This window comes from Telmatherina bonti (genome assembly GCF_933228915.1).
Source record: "Telmatherina bonti genome assembly, chromosome: 13".
NCBI lineage: Eukaryota > Metazoa > Chordata > Actinopteri > Atheriniformes > Telmatherinidae > Telmatherina > Telmatherina bonti.
Window position 1 is genome coordinate 19,901,610 of NC_136611.1, and position 21,417 is coordinate 19,923,026.

Below are 21,417 nucleotides of genomic sequence, written 5' to 3' on the forward strand. Positions count from 1 at the left end.
CAGCACACTTACAAGTTAATCACACGTGCCCCACTGTTAAATACAACCACCATACAACTGCACATTCAACAGCTGAAAACAGTCTGCCATTTTATTTACAAAGATAGTTTACCTGTGCAGCAGGACACTAACAGACGGTTGCTGCATGACTGAATATTGAACTGTTCCTAAACAACATATTTAGATGTTCAGAAGAAAACAACCGTTAATGGTAAAAATATGGGAATTATGTGTATTCTAATTTATAAAATAAAATATAAAATGAAATATCCAGACTTCCAAATCTGCAAATGCCCAACAGTAATAAAATATATACAACAAAATTCATTTTAAAAATTCTTTATTAATTTCCTTATAATCAGTGTTTGATACTTGAAGCAAGAATAATGAACGAAAAAAAGGCTGAGCAGACTTATTCTGGTTGGTTTTTGTCTTGATTTTGTACAATTTTTCTAATGAGGGTTCTGCTTTTCGCATGATACATTATGGCAAGGTGCAAGGAACATAAACAGGGGAAACATTTAAAACCCATCACCCATACAAATACCCTCTTCAGCACATCCCAAAAAGGAAAAAAAAAATCTGGTCATGTTATTTCCAGAGCTTTCACTCATTTTTCTAAACCTTAATTACAAACATACATCTATCTTTCAACCGCACATTTCGTCAACCAACATTGTCCCTTTCGATTACTATCAGTTACTACTCCTCAAAACTCGCCTCTTGTGCCAACAACGCTGTAAAAAAAAAAAAAAAAAAAAAAAAAATCTTCAGAGAAGCAGTCAGACATACAAAGTATGGCAGTATAATTTGTGTCAGACTCACTCAGAAGATTTCCTGCCACCATTATTCTACAACTCACTGTTCAAAGTGCATTTTGAGGTCACACTGACATACACGACTGTTAACTCAGCCAGACTATTGGTTTAAAATCCATTTTTAAAAGATGTTTTTATACCCGTACCAAAGTGAAAGATGTCAGTGTCTCAATGCTCCTTAAAAAAAAACCAAAAAAACCCCCAAAACACTGTGACCAGTAAATGCTACCTGGTCTACAGTCAGATGGACTGGCAGGACTCTGCTGTGTCATCCGTCTCGGTGACAAGACAGATCTTTAGGAACAGGGGTGTTAGTACAAAGTATAGCACCTCAAAGTGATTTTAAATCCAGGCATCCTTCAACTCTGCCATTTTCTACACACATCACTCAGAACAGTCACCATTACAAACTTCCAACTCTTATGGCACTTTCAGGTCTTTACAGTGGTAACAAAATATTGAAGGCAAAAACAGACTGAACCATTACCCGTCTCAGCTTCCCACTGGGAAACATCTAAAACATCAAAAAATAGAGCTTTTATTGGAGCAAACAACTGAGATTTGACAGTTAAATGGTCCCTGGATTTGTATTAGCTGATTCAGGGCATCAGAGAAAATAAACATGAAAGAAAGAAGACATGGAAGTGCTGAGAGGGATACAAGCACAGCTGGAACAAGAAATAGGCTAAAATTAACAGTAAACTACTTTGATTCTTTCATTTTACAGGCAGGTCATGGGCCTTCAACCAATGCTGGAACATCCATCGTCACAGGTGCCAAAAGGCCAAAGACATGACACGTTGATATCTTTGGCTTTTAAGGGCCATTATGAACAATTTCTATAGCAATCTACAGCTTGATCACTACCCTCTGGTTTTCTGATTGTATGGAAAATACAGAACCTGGGTGGCATACAATACAAAGAAAATAGCATCAAAACTAGCCCAACTACCTTTGTTTATTAAGCAAGCCTATAGACGACAAGCACAGAGGTTGGTGACTGCACCTCTCACAATAATTAAGCACATCTCCTGCAAAAAATGTCTATGTGCAGTCAATATCACAACCATCAACTGGTTATCACCGAGTCACTACAGTAGAGCATTTACACAAAATTAGATTTTTTTTTTTCCCTTGGCCAATGAGATTAATGGAATGTCTTTTTTTCTATAAGTGCAGAGTGCATGTTCATAAAGCAAGATGGAATAAATGGTATGCATGTTTATATGGACTGCTGTGTCCGCGGTCGGCACGAAAGGAAGCAACAAAAATTCAAACAACTAGCAGAAAGAAGGCGCTGATTCGTGCAGCTTTAGCAAAAATTGGGAAGAATTTGCAGTTAATGGTGTGTCTAAATGTTTGGACATTGACTGTGGCAAACTGGAATGTCTCTTAAATAAAGAATCAGAAGCTCCAATCTTTTGTACTAAATCTAATTTGCTTATTTTGATTTGATTATGCATAAGTGATTAAATTACCCTCCTCACATAATCAGTCTTCTGCACAAAGTTTGACTCTGCATTTGGAATATTCTTAGAGAAAGAAAAATACTGTTTATTAGGTGTAAACACAATTCCAGATTTGGCAACATTTTGGGATATGCTAATATGAAACACTGACACCTAAGAAAACGTACAGATATATCAAAGAAAATAGGGACTGGTGTTGATGCTGGAATTTTCCTGGTTATTCTAAAATGAGAAGACTTAAGACGTTTTTTTTTTTTTCATACAATTAGGCAAAAATAAAAGGCTGCCACAGAATAAAATGAACTGAGTCCTTTGTCACCAAAAAGCAAAAGTACTTTCTGCCAAATTTGCCACATGTCCTTATTCCACCTGTGTTAAGCTGAGGGTTGGGGGATGGCTAAGAAAAAGTTCATCTGGAATGTTCCTAGGGATCATTGCTCGGCAGGACTCAGACCAAACACTGTCATTAAGATAGGCAGTAACTCTTCCCGACCACCCCCTCCCCTTGCCCCCCAAACAATGGAACGTCCTGAACGGTAGTGGGTTGGAGCAAAGGGTCCTTAAATGGCGATTTTGGACATCTGCTCTTCAAGTTTGATGATTCGCTTCTCCTGACTGCTGATCAGGTCCTTGAGGGATTTGATTTCTTTCAAGATTTCCTCCATCTTTGCTTCGGATTTCTGTGAGAAAACACCAAGAGAAAAAAAAAAGACGAGTGAAACTATCTGTCAATGTTTTTTTTAAATATATATAACTGTCACTGTAGCTGATTAACAAAAACATGTTTGCATATAAATCATTTAATATGAGGCAAGTCTTAAAAAAAAAAAAAAAAGGTGGCGAAAATCCAACCAAAGAATCTGTGTTAAAATGCGTTTTTCTAAGGGTTAAACTTTTCACAAACACTGGCGCCCAGTGAGCCACAATTACAGCGCGACACTGTGGGCTGGTTCACAGCTGGGTGGTTGCATTGTGGGTGAAGTGCAACATGCGCCAGAGCCAGCAGTGGACCCCTTAGTTTGTAGGTCACTGTGTGGGATGAAGAACATCTTCATGAGCCCAAGATATTAAAAACGTCTGACATAACGAGCCCCTGAGAACCAGCAACAACAGGAGTTATGCAGCAATGAAGTCAGACATCAATCACCTCACAGTGTGCATTACTATTTTCTCTTCACTGCTATTTTCCTGAAAAGGAGTGATAGTGAACATAATTTCCACTCAGAGACCCAAAAATTATTATTAGAGACTTTATAGTTTAAACAAAACGTACAATCGAAGGAACCGGGGAGGCAGGCTTGTTGGCAGGGCTCGAGTTCTCCGTGTTCTTGGTGACCTTGCTGTCCAAAATGTTCTTTTTGACCACCTTGAATTCACGATTCTTGACAGGGACGTAGCCATTCTTGAGGGAGATGAGGATGGGGTCGCCATTTTTGCCCTCAAACCATTCCTCAGCCTCCAGGGCAGGGTCTGGTCCAGCTGTGTCTGGGTACAAGTCGTCCTGGAACAGATCCGACTATTGCCAAAAGAGAGTGACAAGCTGTGAGACAAAGTCTATAACCAGACCACGACACACAAGGCTGTATAACCATGCTTAGATTTCAATAAACACATCATCAAGTGGCATCAAGCTAAGATGAAAGCTTACCTTTCTAGGTACAGTCATCACAATGGGCTCACACTTTCTTTCGTGCAGTTTATAGAACCTGACAACAAACAAATTCAAACCATGTCTTTATACTTCAGTGCATTGTTGAATAACAAAGACTAAACAGCTTGCTGAGGACAACTGTAACACTGTTATATTCTGCCTCCTAGTGGTGAAGCCATGAAACCACTTGGTTTTAGATTCGACTGACTAATATAAAAACTTTCAACAAATATCTGGTGTCAGATGTGATGACTAGTCACTTATCTCAGCTTACCTGGCAATTTCACACTTATTGACATCGAGGCCCCTCTTGGGCATGTAGCCCATGCCCCGCTGGGGCTCCTTGCTGGCAAAGGTGTTGAGGAAGTGAACATATGGAGCCTCATCTGTGATTTCAAAGTAACGGATGCTGCTATCACCCTGGAAAGAAATAAGACTGGGTTATCTCTGCTTTGTGAAGATCTGATTAAATTTTTTATGTTATACTCGATTTTATTATTTGGTGCAGAAACAAACTAGGGATGCACTGATCTGCTTTGTTGGGTTCTGATCCGATATCTGAAATTTGAATATCGATCAATACTGGTATTTTCTCAAACCAAACTTTATTATGTGAACATTATTGTGATTATGGTCATTATTTCTGTCATTATTGTGTTGGGTTTATTAAGTTGTAGTTAAAAAAACAAAAAACAAAACACACACACATCACTCACTTCTTAAGAAGAAATTGACTAAATCAATCCATTTTCAGCGTTTTCTGATTTATTTAAAAAAAAAAAAAAAAAAAAAAAATCAAAAGTAAATTAAGACAATGTCTGTAGCTGCTTCATAATCTTATAAAAAATAAAAGACAGATATAATTTTGCAGTAACAACGTCCTTTTTCATTTTTAAGTTCCAAGAAAAAGGGAAGCAGGGTGTAATGCATCCTGCTTCCCAGTCTGGCGGGCAGATTCAGGACTGCAGTTTCAGCTCAGAGGACTCGTTTCTCTTCACTTTTTGCCTTGTCTGCTGGAGGTTTCCAGCTCCACCAGAAAGCTTCAGCAAGTGTCTATGGCACTATTTTCTTTCCTTTTTTTAGCTGTTTTATCCTGTAAAGTTTGGCTGTACACATATTTCAAATTGGTGTCTTGCTTTTTTATGTTTTACAACTAAAATATAGGATTAAATTTTATGTCTAAATTAGTAACATTACAAACAAGCAAAGACATCTCATTCCCCAAAATGCTGGGTCGAGAAAATTACCTTCCCACAGAGGTAAACAACACTGGTGTCTGGATCATAGAAAGGTAACAGCACTCCATTGCTGGTATCCATCTCATTGACAGTCATTGGCTCATCCATGTTTTGCTGAAAGAAAAAGAAACATGAGTAATCAGAGCTCTGTGTAATAATTCTCAGCTTGAATCAACCAATATGTCATTTGTAATAATTAATATGGCACGTCCTGATATTAATGCATCTCATTTTGAAAAGGTGTAAATATGTTCGTTCTTAATTAATTCATGGCATTGGTTAAAAAAAAAAACAACAACTTTTCAATCTGAAATCAATCAAAACTGTTAAATTCTTGAGTTGAGTTTAAAACCCAATACTTCACATGTATCGTACAGTGATGTGATATAAAGAAACAACCATTCCTGAACTTACCATGTTCCACAGAGCCACCTGCCTCTCACTCATGCGACTGAAACCCGTGGTGAGGATGTTGCCATCAGAAAGAAAAATTGCCCTCATGGGTCGAGCCCCCTCGTGTGCCTTCTCCTTCTCCTATGAGGTACATATCAGCATTTTTTGTACATTATACAACTTTTGGGTTAAGTTGAAATTGTTATTATTCCATGATTTAGCTCTATTAACAAATTCAGTTTGTATATCTGTTCTATTGTCATTTGGTCGACGCTTTTATCCACAGCCACTTACATGTGACAAGATGCATCTTAATTCACTTTAACCCAATACAATCAAATTCCTAACAATCCACATTAGTCAATGAATCACAAATGTGTTCACATCACATCGATTCATAACCGTGCCGAAGGGAAAAATCTGGGGACAACTTGGTGTCATGTTCAGATAACTTTTAGTAAAGGTTAGTTAGACAAAGAATTTGAGGTGATGTGATTTTCTACTGCAATCCAATCTCATTAACATTCCCCAATCAGTAAATACACAGGCATAAAAAGACAGAAAAAAGTAAAGGATTCTGTGCTCACAGCAATAATTGTCTCCTTGCGGGGATCAATAACTCGGATGGACTTGTCCTTGCAGGAGGTGCAGATGAGGCTGCCGTTGCGGTTCCAGCAGACGTTGTAAATTACATCGGGATGCATGTCCTCTAGGGAGATCATGGATTCACCTGTGCCAACATTCCAGATGATTATCTGGTTGTCACAACCTGAAGACAGATGGAGGGAAAGTTAAGCTAGCTGGCTGGCAGCACATCAAAATGACAAATAAGATTTAGTACGATACTTGAACCTCAAATTTTGAAGAACCAGTCTAGAAATAGATTTAGTAGATTTAAGGACAAAGCCAGAAGGTGTACCTGCACTAAGGAGGACATTGCGTGCTGTTGGATGCCATGTGATGATGCCAACACGCTTCGAGTGACCCTCCAGAACCACCACTGGCTCAGACATGGAGGTGATTAGTCCATTTTCAGGAATTTGCCATACCTGTGGAAGACAATACATCTGAAACTCTGGGCACACAGTTAAAAGTTGCTTTGTGATTGAAATCCTTATATGATTGCAAGACTTTCATTGTGTGCATCGGATAAGCCAATTATAGTAGTTTACTACCTTGCTGTAAACATGTCAGTGATAGTTACTGCAAGGAACCTGAGGGAGGCAGCAGTGACTAAGACTTTTGTACATAGTTTTGTATTGAAGAATTAGTCATAATCAAGAAACTAAAGCAATTTGTTACCACAGCAATATGTACAATACCTGTTAATGAATCATTTTAGTAAGAATCTACTACACTGTCAAGTCATATCTACTAAATTTAAGCAAAAGACACCAAAGTGACTAGTTCACATAACCAAACAACTAATGGTGGCATTTGTTCCACTTAGCCCTGTCAGGTTTAATATAAAATATTGTATACTAGCTATTCTTGGCCATTTTTTACAGTCTTTAAAAAGTCTATATCTACATTCTACTCTTGATGGCAAAACATTACTACATACTCACATCACACTTACTGTCTAGGTGTAAGTGTTCAGTAAAATCCACTGAATAGTTAAAAACATTTACACCAAACTTAGCTTTGTGGTTAAAACTTTCCCAATTCTACACATGCTACATGGTTTTGACATTAAATACCCCCCCTACTCAATTTGACAGATATTCAATTCTCTTCATCTTCCTCTGTAGCATTTTTCCATATTTACCAAGCCATGTTAATATTTGGTTGTCAGTAATTTAATATTTTTAAAACAACACTAAGAGCAGATGGTGTGCAGTCACCTGGGCTGTGGCTCAGTGTTACTTATCAAGTATTTTTGATGAAAATCCACTTTTTGACCTGTCAAAAGCTGGTACATCTATATCATGGTATATATTTCCATTAGTGTGTCGTGTGCACCAGTTAGTGTGCAATCCTCCCTCATTTAAACTAAACATTACGAAGAAAATCAACAAAACATGAAAGGGTTTCTCTCTTCTCGTTGCTTACACTTCCATAACCATGAAATAAATACAGCACTGACAAGGAAGTTTAAACAGGAAGTTTTGACAGTCAGGTAAAGCAGTGGTAAAAACTAATCTGACCATTTCACAGCCCAAATATGGACATGTGGAGAAAAGTGGAACTACAGTCACAAAAGGGGGAAAAAAAAGTCAGTGACCTCAGCTCAATAAACAACTAAATCATTCTCCAGCTCTGATTCCTACTACACATGTTTGAGCCTAATCTTATCCAGAGGGTAAGGCCTGCAACCATCCCTGGGTTACAACAGCCCCGCCTCTTGCAATAAGAACATGTAGTTTCTTGTCACTTGATTAGCTAAAGAATGTAAGCTGCCTGTTTTCCTTCAATCAAAAGGTCTGAGTTCACATGCAAGGTGTGAAGCAAACCTTACCATCACTGTGCAATCCTCAGAGCCGCTGGCAACGACCTGGTCATTGTGAGGGCACCAGTCAATGTCTAACACAGGGCCAGTATGACCACATACTGTGGGGTAGGATTTGTCAATGCGTCCCGTCTGTAAAGAGAAAGATAAAAACAACACAATAATAAGATTAGTCTTATCCTGGTCTGTATTTTGAAACAGGACAATTACAGCATAATCCTTAATTCCATCAACAAAAAGAAGCTCACGCACACAAACAAAGATTCTTCCTACAAAAAAAAAAAAAAAATGTTCGGTGAGTGATGCTGGTAATACTGTGTTGAATTTGTGGATTGAGAGTTGACTACAGTCCATTTAAAAAAAATTTAGGTAAATGTCAAGTTGATGTTGCCAAAAAAAAAAAAAAAAAAAAAAAAAAAAAAAAATGGTTTGGCCATTGAATCATCAATTTTGCAACAGACTAACAAAGTTTAATGTGTCATACAGGAAGACAACAAGGCAGAAGAAGAAATGTGTAGAACCAATTTTGCTAACATTATAAAGATGGCAGAGGAACACGGTACAGCAAGTTAAAAACAAAGTATTAGCAATTTCAGAATTAGACAACTGAGCTGAATACACGGTTGTATTAACATGCAGGTGATGTGTACAATCTACTTTGTAAATATTAAAAAGTTCTGTCACACAAACAAAATGGGGGAACTGCTCTAGCTGGATTCAACCTGACCAAACATTTGTCTCTTCAATTAACAAAGCAAGCCCGATTAATCAGTTGTTAATTAGGAGACACTTTTTGGTCCAAATCCAACACTAGCTTCACACCAACTGCACAATGTAGGCATTGCTTGTGTATTGCTGAACTGTTGCGTCATAGTTGCAGCTTTATTGTTCTTTAATGTCTGCATTATCAGTGTGAATTGTTGAAAATATGAGGTCAACATGACAACCAACAAATTTTATCCATTTTTATTGGTGTAAAACAAATTAGAAAGTTGTCCGTCACTTCCTCCAAAATAAAGTTTGAATCAGAAATATAGACACAACTATTTTAATAGAATTAAATATGGAAAACAGAAAACTATCACAGTGATTACTTTTACCTGTATGCAAAATTAAGTTTTACTGTTTCTTCAATATTTTTTAATGTACAACTTGATGATGAAAACATGAAAGGAAATCTAAAAATAGTCATAGTCTAGCAAAAAATACTCCAACTAAATTTGAGACTTAGCATAGTAAAAGATATGGCAAATTAAAAGTAATGAACATGGAAAATTAACCTAAATGCCAAAATCCAGAGAATCACCAATCATAGTTTATCCCACCATCGCTAGGCCAAAACACGTGTTTATCGGTGCTTTACAGAAGTAAATCGAGATTAGATTTAGCTTCTACTAGACCACCCATAGTAATTAAGGGATGTTATTAGTAGTGACATCATTATGTAGCACATACATGCCAACTGATGCTTAGTTTTCCATTTAAAGTAGAAACCCTATAACCTTACTAAAGTCAAGTTCAATGGCCTAAAGAGGTCATAAACTAAAAAAACTACAAATGAATATCTGATGTGCTCACACATAAACAGATGACCTTTGGTTATGCTGAGCTTCCAATGACAAAAAAAACAAAAAAGGAAAATAAAACCTTTAAACCATGTGAGCCTCAAGACAACTTATTCCTTCTACATGGTGAGGTGACTTAGCAAACCTGCACTGTAATGTCTTGTGCTTCAGACACACCCTAGTCTATTGACGCAAAGTGCCAGCATAGGGCCAGAGAGATGATGTCACCTAGCGTGGAGCCCTGCTGCAGCAGTCCTATTTAAAGCTTGATCATTTCTCTGATACAAGAAACCGTCAAACATTACATACAGCAATTCTGCCATTATCCTAGAAACAGCAACAGGAAATACTTGAGAAGGCTTAGTACGTTGCAAACTGAATTCATTAATGAGCAAGTGGTACAATCAAAACTAAGGAGAACATAGTTGTACACTTCCCTATTTGAACATCAGATATTACTCAAATCGAGGCTTATCAAAGTAAAAAAAGAACTGCACAATGACCCAATTGGAGTACTGTTTTTATGAGAAATCTGAAGGAAGCTTCTTCATAGTTCAACACTGCCTTGTAGATGGATTCCACTAACATTTCAGGTTGTAGATGAACAGATGTCAGATAAAGAGTATGTTTGGACTGCAAAAGTCAGGATAGTAAGTCCGCCTAAAAGTTCAGTCTTGGTTAGGTGAGTGGATATTAAATCTCAAGGTATTTTTTAACAGTAATAAAATAACTTTATACTTAAAGAAGCATCTGCTGCATCTGTCACTGCATTACTAATGGATGTAAATGTTCTCAATGATTTGTATATGGATAAAGGAGACTTGTTTTAACGTTATCTGACACCGTCAACACGACTGTTTGAAAAGATAAACTACTTTGTTTAGGGGGAGATTTTTCTTGTTAAAAAAAAAAAAAAGAAATAATCCCAAAAGAGCACAATTTTTTACTGTCTCTAAACAATAAAATGAAAATCAAATGGTTTGACGCACATTTCCCTCTCCCTATGCATGCATGGTGCACACCTTTATTAGTACATTTACAACGAACTGTTATCAGACCAACTCTAGCTTGGATGGACAAATACACATTTCAACACAGATTCCTGTCAAAACAATCCAGGTGCATGCCAAGGTAAAACTACAGCTTTTGCATCAAATCCATTTTATTTTGCACAATGCTCTAACAAGGACACTGTTGTCAGGGACAAACACACACAAAAAAAAGCATTAGTGGAATTCATTGATTTCAGGACACCATGGGACACAATAGGAAAACTATATGTATAAAGTTTAAATTCTCCAGATATCCACCCATAATTAAGTAGTGTTCATACAAATGACTTAAATCAAGCTTCAATATACCCCATACATGCTTTTACAGTATATTTGTGAAATGTGACTACTTAAAAAAAATTGTATTTATCAAGTGATAAACTGATGGTGGCTTTAATCTTAGTGAAACAATCCATTGCAGGACATTAGTGGCTGCTTATCGCTTAGGCATTCCTGCTGTTAAGACTGTTACCCAAGTCTAAAAACACAGCCTAGCAGAGGATACTCTAAGTCTGCTCTAACTGCACAAACCAGGTCACATGGTCCATGTCATCCAAGTCTAACCTAATTCATAGGCATGCCAAGTGTATATAGTGGAGTAATGGCTGTACACACAAATATGCAAACACATACACAATTAAAAGTAATAAACATATCAGGATTGTCACAGCTCAGTCATCTGATGGACAACAACTCGGTTTTACACATATTCTCACTCTACTTACTGACCCAAATCCAGACTGTGTGAGAATGAACTCATAAAATGGACAAGTTATCAGTTGGGGAGGGGTAAAAAGGAATAAAAAAAAAATCTAAGAGGAGATCTTCAAATCTTGTCACTGACAAAACTGACCACATCATAAAACATACCCTCTACACAGTGTGGAAAATTCTGACTTTATGTCACTTTTAACAGGAACTTATAAAACTTCATTCAGTATCGGATAACACGATGCTTAGGACCAAATTACATATTCAAATTACAAGGCAGAAACGGTCTCTACCCGGATCCATTTCATCGCGTAAAAATGCGTCATTCTATTCCAATTAAAAGTACTCCTGACAGGATTTCCTGCAGGGAGCAGGAACAGGATATAAAGCAGGAAGGAAACAGAGTGATGATCAGGTATTTTAACAGAACCCACATAAACAAGTTAGGCAAACTGATTATTGATAAGCAGTTCAAAACTATTTTGTTAAGAGTAATGACTGCATCCTTAAATGATTCTTGATATATACTGCTTATTAAAAAAAATGTCTATCGTTAGGATTTATTTTTGCCTTTACTGCAATTAGTATATAGAGCATATTCAGAGTATTTCAATTTCATAAGGATCCAATTCTTGTCATCCCTCGTAACATTGCTAGGCCACAAACACAGTATCCTAAAACGTTCATTGCGATTAAATCCTGGTCTAATGAAGCTGAAGATGATCGCAGAGGGTGCTTTGAGGCCACAGACTGGAATGACCTGTGAACCAAATAGAAATGACATCAAAGCCGTGGCTGAGTGTGTGACAGATTATATCTGTGTGGACAGCATCATCCCAACAAGAACGGTTAGGTGCTTCCCCAATAACACATCTTGGCTCATGAGTGACCTAAAAAAGTGAATAATTATCAAAGAGAAAGCTTTCGGGGATAGAGGGTGAGTTATTGAAGACAATACAAAAACAACTTCTAAGTTTAAGAAGCACAAAAGTCAGCTGCAGCAGTACAACCAGAGAGAAGTGTGGTCAGGAATGGAAAAAAATCATTAGCTTCAAGTTTAAAGGGGATCAGACTAGGGATGCCAGTATCTCAGTAATAATAATCTCAGTAATAAATGCTATGATTAATGAACTAAAAAGTTCCCTCGATATAAATTTCTATAAAAGATGATGCCTGAATCCTTACAGCAGATTAGCAGGACAGCACATAGGCACCATCACATGGTGCTGCTTTTGTATTGTTTTTTTTTGTTTTTTTTATAAATACTAAAGCATACGACAACAGCATCCACGAGCATCAGGATTAATCATACAAAGAAAATTACATCACAATCAAAGTTTTCCCCATAATAAATTAGAATGTCTTTTTTTTTTTTTTTGCAGAATAATTGTCCTGTTGTTTTTATGTAACGCTGAACATAAGCCCAGAATGCTTTTGAAAGTAAACATTAAAACAAATTTTAAAAAACACTTATTTATAATTAATAATTTCTTCTTAATTTTCACAGAATTTACATAAGCCAGTGTCATTATTAAACCTTGTCAGTACGATGAGGTTCGCAGAAAAGCTGGAACCCATCCCAGCAATCATTGGGTGAGAGGTGGGGTACAATCTGGACAGGCCACTAGTCCATCGCAGGGAACAACACAGAGAGAAAAACAGCTAATCATGCTCACACTCATTCCAAGGGAAAATTGAGACCAATTAACCCAATAGGCTTGTCATGTCTTTGGACAGTGAGAGGAAGCCAGAGTAACCACTACGTCACTGTGCAGCCATTTCTCAAGTACTTTTAATACAATTCAGCCTGCACACTTGCCCTGTCAGTTGCCAGCAGCCTCTCCTACCAGCACGAACCATTCATTCACATACCAGCGATGGCGACACTGGAGGCAAGGAGGTTTAAGTGCCCAGAGAAACAATGACAAATTTAGGAGGGGAGCAGGATTCAAACCACCGATCTTTAGGTCAGTAGACGACCTGATCTACCTCCTAAGAAACCGCTGCTCACACTGTACACCTCAGACTTTCAATACAACTTTTGAGTCCTCACATCTAATGACTCAATAGTTGTGGGGTGCATCAGGGATGGACAATAAGATGAGAGTAGAACTGATCAGTCAGTTTGTGAGATGGTGCTGAAACAATAAAACAAGCAACACAAAAGAGGATTGCTGATTTTAGGAGAAACAGGAACAAACAAAACACCTTTTACATCTTGGGGGAAAAAGGAGGAAGGCAGTGGAGGAATTCAAGTACCTTGGAGTGCAACTAAACAATGGACTGGACTGAAATGCAACAACATCAGCATCAAAATGTTGCATATCTTCTGTCTGCTGTGGAAAGTGCAATCAGCTTTGTAGCCATCTGCTGAGGCAGTAGTAACAGTCAGAGACTCAAAAGAGACTGAACAAACAGATCAAGAAAGCTGGTTCTGTGCCGAACATAAGTCTGGAGCCACTAGAGCTGATTGTTGAGGAACAAATGCTCGAAGTGCTGAAAATAATGGACGATTCTTTACACCCTCTATGCGATATAGTACAGTAAGAGTGTTCAGTGTAAGGCTATGTCAAGTTCAATGCACAGAAAGGTACCGGAGATCATTCCTGCCAGCAGTCATTATCCTCCAGAACAAAGGAGGATGATGGCTGCTGGCAGGAGGATCAGGGCGGTTTATATCTAATTGTTCAATTAAAAAAGGAAAAAAAAAAACATCAGAAAACATCAATTTCCCCCTGGCATTATTAAAGTACTTTTTTATTTTATTCATCCTTTTTCCAGGCCTGGCTGACTGAGCACCCCAAAATTTAAACCACCTATTAATAGGACCATTATTCAAATCATTCATTTAAATGGTTTTCCAAAATTAGTTTTTTAGCAACCAGCAGAAACAGCATCAAATCTGACCTACCCACAACAGTTAAAAACCGACTGAGCACCTGTTTTGTTACACATTACACAAATGCTTTTTTTTACGCTCTGGTCACTCACACGATTACAGAGTTTTGGTTGAACAAAACCGCTCAGATTTCACAACAGCTTTTAGAATGTAATTTTCATGTAAAGCAGATGAGTCCTTGTCGTGTAAAATAGAATTGGACTCTTCAGGCAATGGCAACATTGTTCTTTTCGCATTGCAATTGCGCACTCAGACCCTGTTGAATCCAAGAAAACCACAACAATGGTGTTTGTGCAGCTGCATGTTTTTAATTCATTTGGCCTGGTGGAGCAAAACCTGTTTCTTGTATGACATTTAAAAAATGTCAGCAAAGACGCCAAGGTCACAAGCGCCAGTTCTGGTTAGTGGGTTGTGTTTTGTTTATGACTATGCAAAGCACAGCTTGGTTTGTCGTTAAAGTTGTACTGCCCCCTAGATGCCTGACATGTGCAAGACATCATTTCTGGTTGGTTGGTTGGTTCATTGTGTTCTCCTTTGGAATGACAACAATGTCTCTGCAAAGTGGAGTAAATGCTTTCCCCCCCCCATTTTTCAAATACATGGGAGGGTTGTGTTGTAATAAGGGTGCAAATGAAGCACACACCCCAATTTAGGGACATACTGATGCTCATAACTGCTATTCGAGATGGAGCAGAGGACACCTACAGTTCAACCAGTCAGACACCCTTCACATTCCACACCTTGGCCCAAAGTAGCTACAGTATGGGTATGCCTAATGAGCACAAGGAGGCCTCTAGGGTGTCAAATGAAGCACTCTGAGGTTTTAATCAACTTAGTATTGAAATTACACAACTAGCAATTTCAGGGTTTGAAGTTGATCTTTCCTCAAACATGCAAAGAAATGTTATAAGATTATACACAGACAAGCTAATAAAAAAAAGTAGCAATAACTGACATTATCAGAGCTCCATCTGCAAATCACAAAATCTCTTCTCTTAAAAGGGACAAATAAACTGATACATCTGACAGTAATTAATTATAATGAGGTCAACAGTCTAGGTCACAAACTAGAGAAGCTTACTAACATTAGCTTGGATCCAACTCTTGCTGAGCACACTGGAAGCTAGTGGCTTTTTGCAGCTACTCAACTAAAAATTAAAAGAATGCTGACAAAAATGTGTTCACTTTTATCAGAAACCAGTCAGTTTTTCATTCCCTTCTCTAGACAAAGATGCCGATGATACCTGAACCAGTTTTACACATGCTGGACAAAATATTTTTTTAAACAAATACTTGTGCGCAATGTGCTCACTTCCTACTTGTCTACTTTAACTGGAAAAGAATTGTATGGTTTATTATTGACATGAACACACAAAATTTACAGTCATTCTAGACTTTAAAAAAAAGTAGTTGGATAAGAAAAAAAGGAATGAGGAAAAACCTAACGCATGCAAAAGAGAAGCTAATATGATTCCAGTTGCAATTCCATCACCTAACTGCATTTGTAAGACAACCACAATTATATTTCATAATAACTTTTGTTTACCTCAGAAACAGCTGAGTGAAAAAACTAAATTCTATATTACACAGATGTCACCTAATGGACTTCATTTTTAAAAAAAAAAAAAAAAAAAGGTGCCAGATTTTAAAAACACTGGTAGATAAAGCCAAATGAAAAGTGTTCATTATTTTGGACATTGATAGAATTTAACAGATTTGCAGCAGAGAGGTGATCATCGGTCATTAATACCACTAATCTGTAAAGTCATCTTTAAATCTACTATCCCACCCAATTTATTAAACGTGAAATAAAAGCTGCTGCTGGTCAGTCCCACTGTGCAACTGGCCAAGAGGGACTCATAGCTGTCAATGCTTTTTAATCAATTAATAAACATGTATTTAACAGCAACTGATGTCATGTTTGACAGTGTTACACGGTATTTACACCGTATTTAGTATAAGAAATATAGCTAGTCAAGACAGTCTAAAAACTAACATTTAAGATAAATGTTGGAAAAATTTAACAAGCAGGATGAATCTATAAACTGTTAAACAGCCAACTTATACACAGATTTTTGGATAAAAATCAAGGATTTCAAAGAAATGTACCTTTACTTCATCTCCACAAACATTTATTTCTAAGCTTCAAAAGGAAACCAGGTAAAATACTTATGTCTGTTTAATCGGTCTATTTAAAAAAAAAAAAAAAAAAAATTCTTCACAAGTTGTAAATGGATTATTACACTTGTTGTGGGCCTCCATGTTGATGTAAAATAAGTGAGACTCCAGACCTGAAAGGTAAAAGTATGTGTGTCAGATTAGGTCTTAATGGACTACTGAAAGGCTTAGTGAGTGTTCACCTTAAAATAATCTCCTAAGAAACCAGCCTAAAGGTATACAAATTAAAACAAAAAAACAGGTGATCTCCAGAAAGAACAAATGTACCAGCCTGAGCAAAAACTCAGCGGCCAAACAGTCTAATATGTTCTACCCAACATGTCTACAGCTCACAGCATTCCTTTGAGAGGAATGTCTGAGGCCTAGAAAACAACGAGTTGCATAGCAACACATACAACTGCAAGACAGAGTGAATCACAAGGCAATGGATACAAAGTGCAACGCTGAAACACAAAAAAATAAATGTATGAGCCGCATTCCCTCAAGGCAAGAGGACATTTTCATTCACACAAGAGGCCAGCACACTTCCTTTCACTGCAACTCAACATGTGATTCACACATGCTCACTATTGAAGGGTCTTCCATGCATACTGTGCAGGGGTGATCTGAGCTCCATGGAAATTTCCACTTTTACAAGATTCTGCATCTGCACAGTTGACGCAAACAGCTGAGGCAGTACCAGCACAATGCCGTCATACCCGGAACTCTTTAAGATTTATGGCCTCTCCACGATAAGGCAGAAACAATACTGTGTAAAACCCAGCAGACTGTGAACCGTAACAACATATCTAAAGAGCTTAAGCGGACATACCATAACAGATATGCATAAAAGATATATTGTAGTATGGCTCATTCCTGGCCCATGACTAGCACAACAATCTCATAAGATATGAAATTGTAGTACATTAGCAAGTATATGAGTCAAAGATCTTGAAAGCGGTTGCTCTGTAAGTGGGCGTTCGCACCAAGATAGTGTGGGGTATTTGATTTCTGGGAAAATTTTACATGCTCCTTTGACTTGGTTTGTGTTGAAACTGCACAGAACCGAAACAGACCAAACCGCCTCAACATCTAGGCCTGTCACGGTAACAAAATTTGCCATGCGATTAATTGTCTCAAAAAATATTGCGATAGATGATAATATTGCATTAAGTGATTATTGTTGTTAATGCCATAATAATACAAGTAAACCCTTTCAAAGATCAACATACTATAATTTCTTAAGAACATTTAGCTTGATGTGCAGACTAGTTTATGCTCATCCAGTCCCCAGTCTGCAAAAACTGATCAGAATTTCTTGTGGGGTTTTTGCAATGTGGTTATCTGGAACATATGGTCTCTAAAACACCATGGATCACAGTTTCATAGTCTATGGTCAGGCTGATATAAAGGGACATGTTTGGACTTGACCAGAGATGGAAAGGTAAAACTGAATGTCTTTGATTGCCTTTATGTCATATTTCATGTCATTGTAAAGTTGTTGAAATGCCGTGTGTAACATGTAGGTTCATCCAGGCAATTTACACTGGCTGTGAAATGTTTGCAACATTTTTCAAAATGTCACCTTTTTAACAACAATAAAGGGCAGTGTGGCTTTACCAACCACACTGAGTGCACACCATGTTTAACTGTCCTGGTTGTATTTATCTGTCGGTTAAACACCGCAGTTATTGTAGACTGTTGGGAAGATGGAGCTAGCCTGGTTGTTTAGGTCTTTTTTTCCCAAGTTGGGAAAACTGCAGTTGATGATTGTGTTTTAAGTGCAGAAAGAAGCATGTTGTATTGCTGTTTTTAGTTGATATTGTCATAAAACAAATGCGGCACTCACTCACCCAAAGTGAAAGAGTGAGAGGGTAAGAGTAAACTCATAAAGTGCATTTTTTCTTATCGTGCTATTAATTGACTTATTGTGACAGGCGTAACGTCACATAATCAGCTTCCTACCTATAGGGCGATACTTCTGCAAAAAATACAATTTTGTAGGTAAGAATGACATATTGTATGATGTGATATATGGTATGTGCAAGCACATATTTATCTATTGCAGAAGGGTCACAGGATTATTTTCTCCCGTTTCTTATTTTTGTGGATATGATGAGTGATTTGTGATTTACTGATCAGGCCAGTGTGCCCAGGGCGCGCGCACACGCACGCACGCACGCACGCAAACACACACACACACACTGGCCAAAACCTAACAGACCTCAACAGTTCCAGACATTACTGTAATTTAAACTTTTTGAATGTTTTCGCCCACACTCTTCATTTATAAACATCATTACCTGACAGTTAGCCACACTGTTCAGTCTAGCTTGAAGCTAGATGTCTCATGAGGACCAAACTTCTCGTGTATTCTTAAGGATGGGGAGAGGGCTTATGCAGCGTCACCTGCAGCTAACAGAAGAGTAAACAATATGTACTTTTACCATTACTCACCAAAGGTTTTCACTAACACCAGAAAAGGTTGCTAAATTTTTGTTAGTCGTCTTCTTTAAATATGTTTTGCTATAGTGATCTGAAAAATGGCTAATTATGGCACCAAAGTTTTTAGCAGAAGTCTGCTGTGTGTATCAGTGTAACTGGAGTACCAAGAACTTGTGCACTGACTAATGTTCCATGATTAAATGCATTAATTTTTAATAACACATTAATTTTTCTCTCATCAACTGGCATCAGTCTGTGATTGAGTGAAATTTATTACAGAGCTTATTACTCATAATGCACATTCCTACCTACTTAAAAGAGGGTAAAAGAAAAACTGAAGTGAATTGATATTGTATTCTTAATCTTCATTCAGTGTCTCCATGTTTTCCTAACCACAGGCAATCATGCATCGTAAACCTGAATGTGCACGAAGGGCTAAAAATACCACAGATTCCACCTTTAAAAAATATAATAGAAAAAAATGTTTTTTGCTTCCTATAAACCCCAGATTATATTATAATATTTAGAAATAAGGCCATGCAAAAGAGCGCATCAAAATACATTTGTAGAGTGGTCCTTGAAAACAGTAAGAGACTGCGTGATAGAAAATGTCTGAATTGAACCTGATTCTCTCATCCTGGCCCTTCATATTTCAGCCTATCCCAGAATTCACATGTGCACTGACACTGCATCAGGCAGCCAATGGCAGGGCAGGGAGGAAATGGTCTTGGAAGCCTGTCAGGCAGGGAGCAGTGAATGACCATATATGGTCAAATCTGCAGTCAGCAGGAATGAGAGGCAGACAGGGAAAAGGCAAAGGCAACGGAGCACTATAGAAGTCTTTAAACACAACTGACCAACGTAAGGGGGAAACCTGGATGTCACACACACCCAGCGTATTACTGTATGAAAATCCAGAATGCAGCTCAATTAGGTGCAACGCTGCCACATAAAGCATAAATATTGTGTCACTGTGTACACACCCAGGGATTATTTTAAGACTGAACACAAGATGAATGAAACATTGAGGGATTGACTCCACATTTGTTTATCCTTTTTGTAAAGAGGCAGCACTGATTATACAAGCTGCTTGGTGAATAAAGAAGTACTGGCTGAAACAGAAGAATTTTTAACACTACTTAGAATTGTGCTATAAAAGGCTATGAATTGAAGTGATATTTCTAGATAAATATAAATCAAAGTATTTGCAAAAGTGTACTGATATTTTCCCCTTTCTTATGCAGAGCAGGCAGAGAAGAATCATCAGGAATTGTTGCTAGCCATGTCACTCCCTCAACTTCCTTCATATGGAAATCAAGGAATAAATTAGCTCCCATCCAGCTAAGAATGAGAAAGGGGAGATTGAAAGCATGAGGGAAGGGGATGACATGTGTTTAGCTGGACATCTGATCCCTTATATTCATTTCTTCTCGAGAAAACAACAATACACAGGGCTGTGCTGAGTCAGGTCATCCTGCCACAGTAAACCACATCCCAGTGAGTCATGCAAAGAGCTATCTCCATCATTTGACTCCTCAAAATTAAGCTCAGACTTCTGAACTGGTTCAAGATCCACAAAAATCTTTTATTTTTAGTAGATCTGAAGTAAGTGGCTGTCCACACTTTAGTAGAAGTGTGGACAGTTGAGAAAGCAAGATGATGGCGTAACTTTTTTCCTTTTTGTAAACACATAATTTAACCAATTATCATTGCACCACTACAGCGAAGATTGTGCATAATTATATATGGATCGACAGTGAAGCAGGAAGGAACAATCCAACCCCCCCCTACCCCCACCCCGGACCAAAGTGCAGTAATAACAAAGGGCTGGACTGGGAATATGTGTAGGACAAAGGCCCTGAGCAGCTGGCTGACTTGCAGCAACACAGCATATGCAGATGGGTCAGCCAGACAGATGCACTCACACATTGAGCAGAAAGGAGTGCAGACATATATGAACTGTGCAACAAAAATAAAATAAAATAAAGAAGTATTATTCCTCAGGCACAGAGTAATCCAGCTGAGATGCCAAAGTGTCAAAAGAAAACACTAAAGTCAGTCATGCCACCTACAGAAAAACAAACAAATGTTACATTCATTAAATATCAATTTAAGAGGCATTGTTTTGTACTTAATTTGAAAGCACCTCATATGTACAGAGCAACCCTGTAATACTGCTCTGCTGTCAAGTTGTACGACTAGCAAGAACAGACTTGTCCCACTTTTGAGACCTGCATTGCCCGCCAAACCTATACTGAGATTTCCAGATGAACTTGCTTTGTCCCAAAAGAAAAAGTTAAAAGATATGATCAAATATCTAACTTATAACAGGGGTAGCCTAACAACATCTATACTTGAAGCTTTTTTCTCCAAACACAACTGACATTCTCTAAGCTGAAAAACTGGTTCGGTATAGTGAAGCTACTCGGTTACAAAATACACATAATACAAGAAGACGTTGATAAGACTGCCCCTTTAGCTCCAGTCTCTCACTGTATGGACTGTTGAAATGAGGAAGACTATGGCTGAAAGATTGGTCTGTCGAGCCTGCCAACATATAAGGGCCCATC

General features: G+C 37.8%; 1 protein-coding gene across 1 annotated transcript in view; it reads right to left on the reverse strand.

The window, feature by feature from the left end:
* Positions 1-386: 386 nt before the first annotated feature.
* Positions 387-21,417, reverse strand: part of coro1ca (coronin, actin binding protein, 1Ca) — a 29,818-nt gene continuing 8,787 nt past the window's right edge. The window contains exons 3-11 of the mRNA XM_079251884.1: positions 8,028-8,150; positions 6,489-6,618; positions 6,157-6,338; positions 5,591-5,710; positions 5,186-5,290; positions 4,213-4,358; positions 3,936-3,993; positions 3,561-3,803; positions 387-2,967 (exon numbers count right to left, since the gene is read on the reverse strand). Coding sequence (XP_079108010.1) covers positions 2,848-2,967; positions 3,561-3,803; positions 3,936-3,993; positions 4,213-4,358; positions 5,186-5,290; positions 5,591-5,710; positions 6,157-6,338; positions 6,489-6,618; positions 8,028-8,150 — 1,227 coding nt within the window. The 3' untranslated portion in view covers positions 387-2,847. The remainder of the gene's footprint in view (positions 2,968-3,560; positions 3,804-3,935; positions 3,994-4,212; positions 4,359-5,185; positions 5,291-5,590; positions 5,711-6,156; positions 6,339-6,488; positions 6,619-8,027; positions 8,151-21,417) is intronic.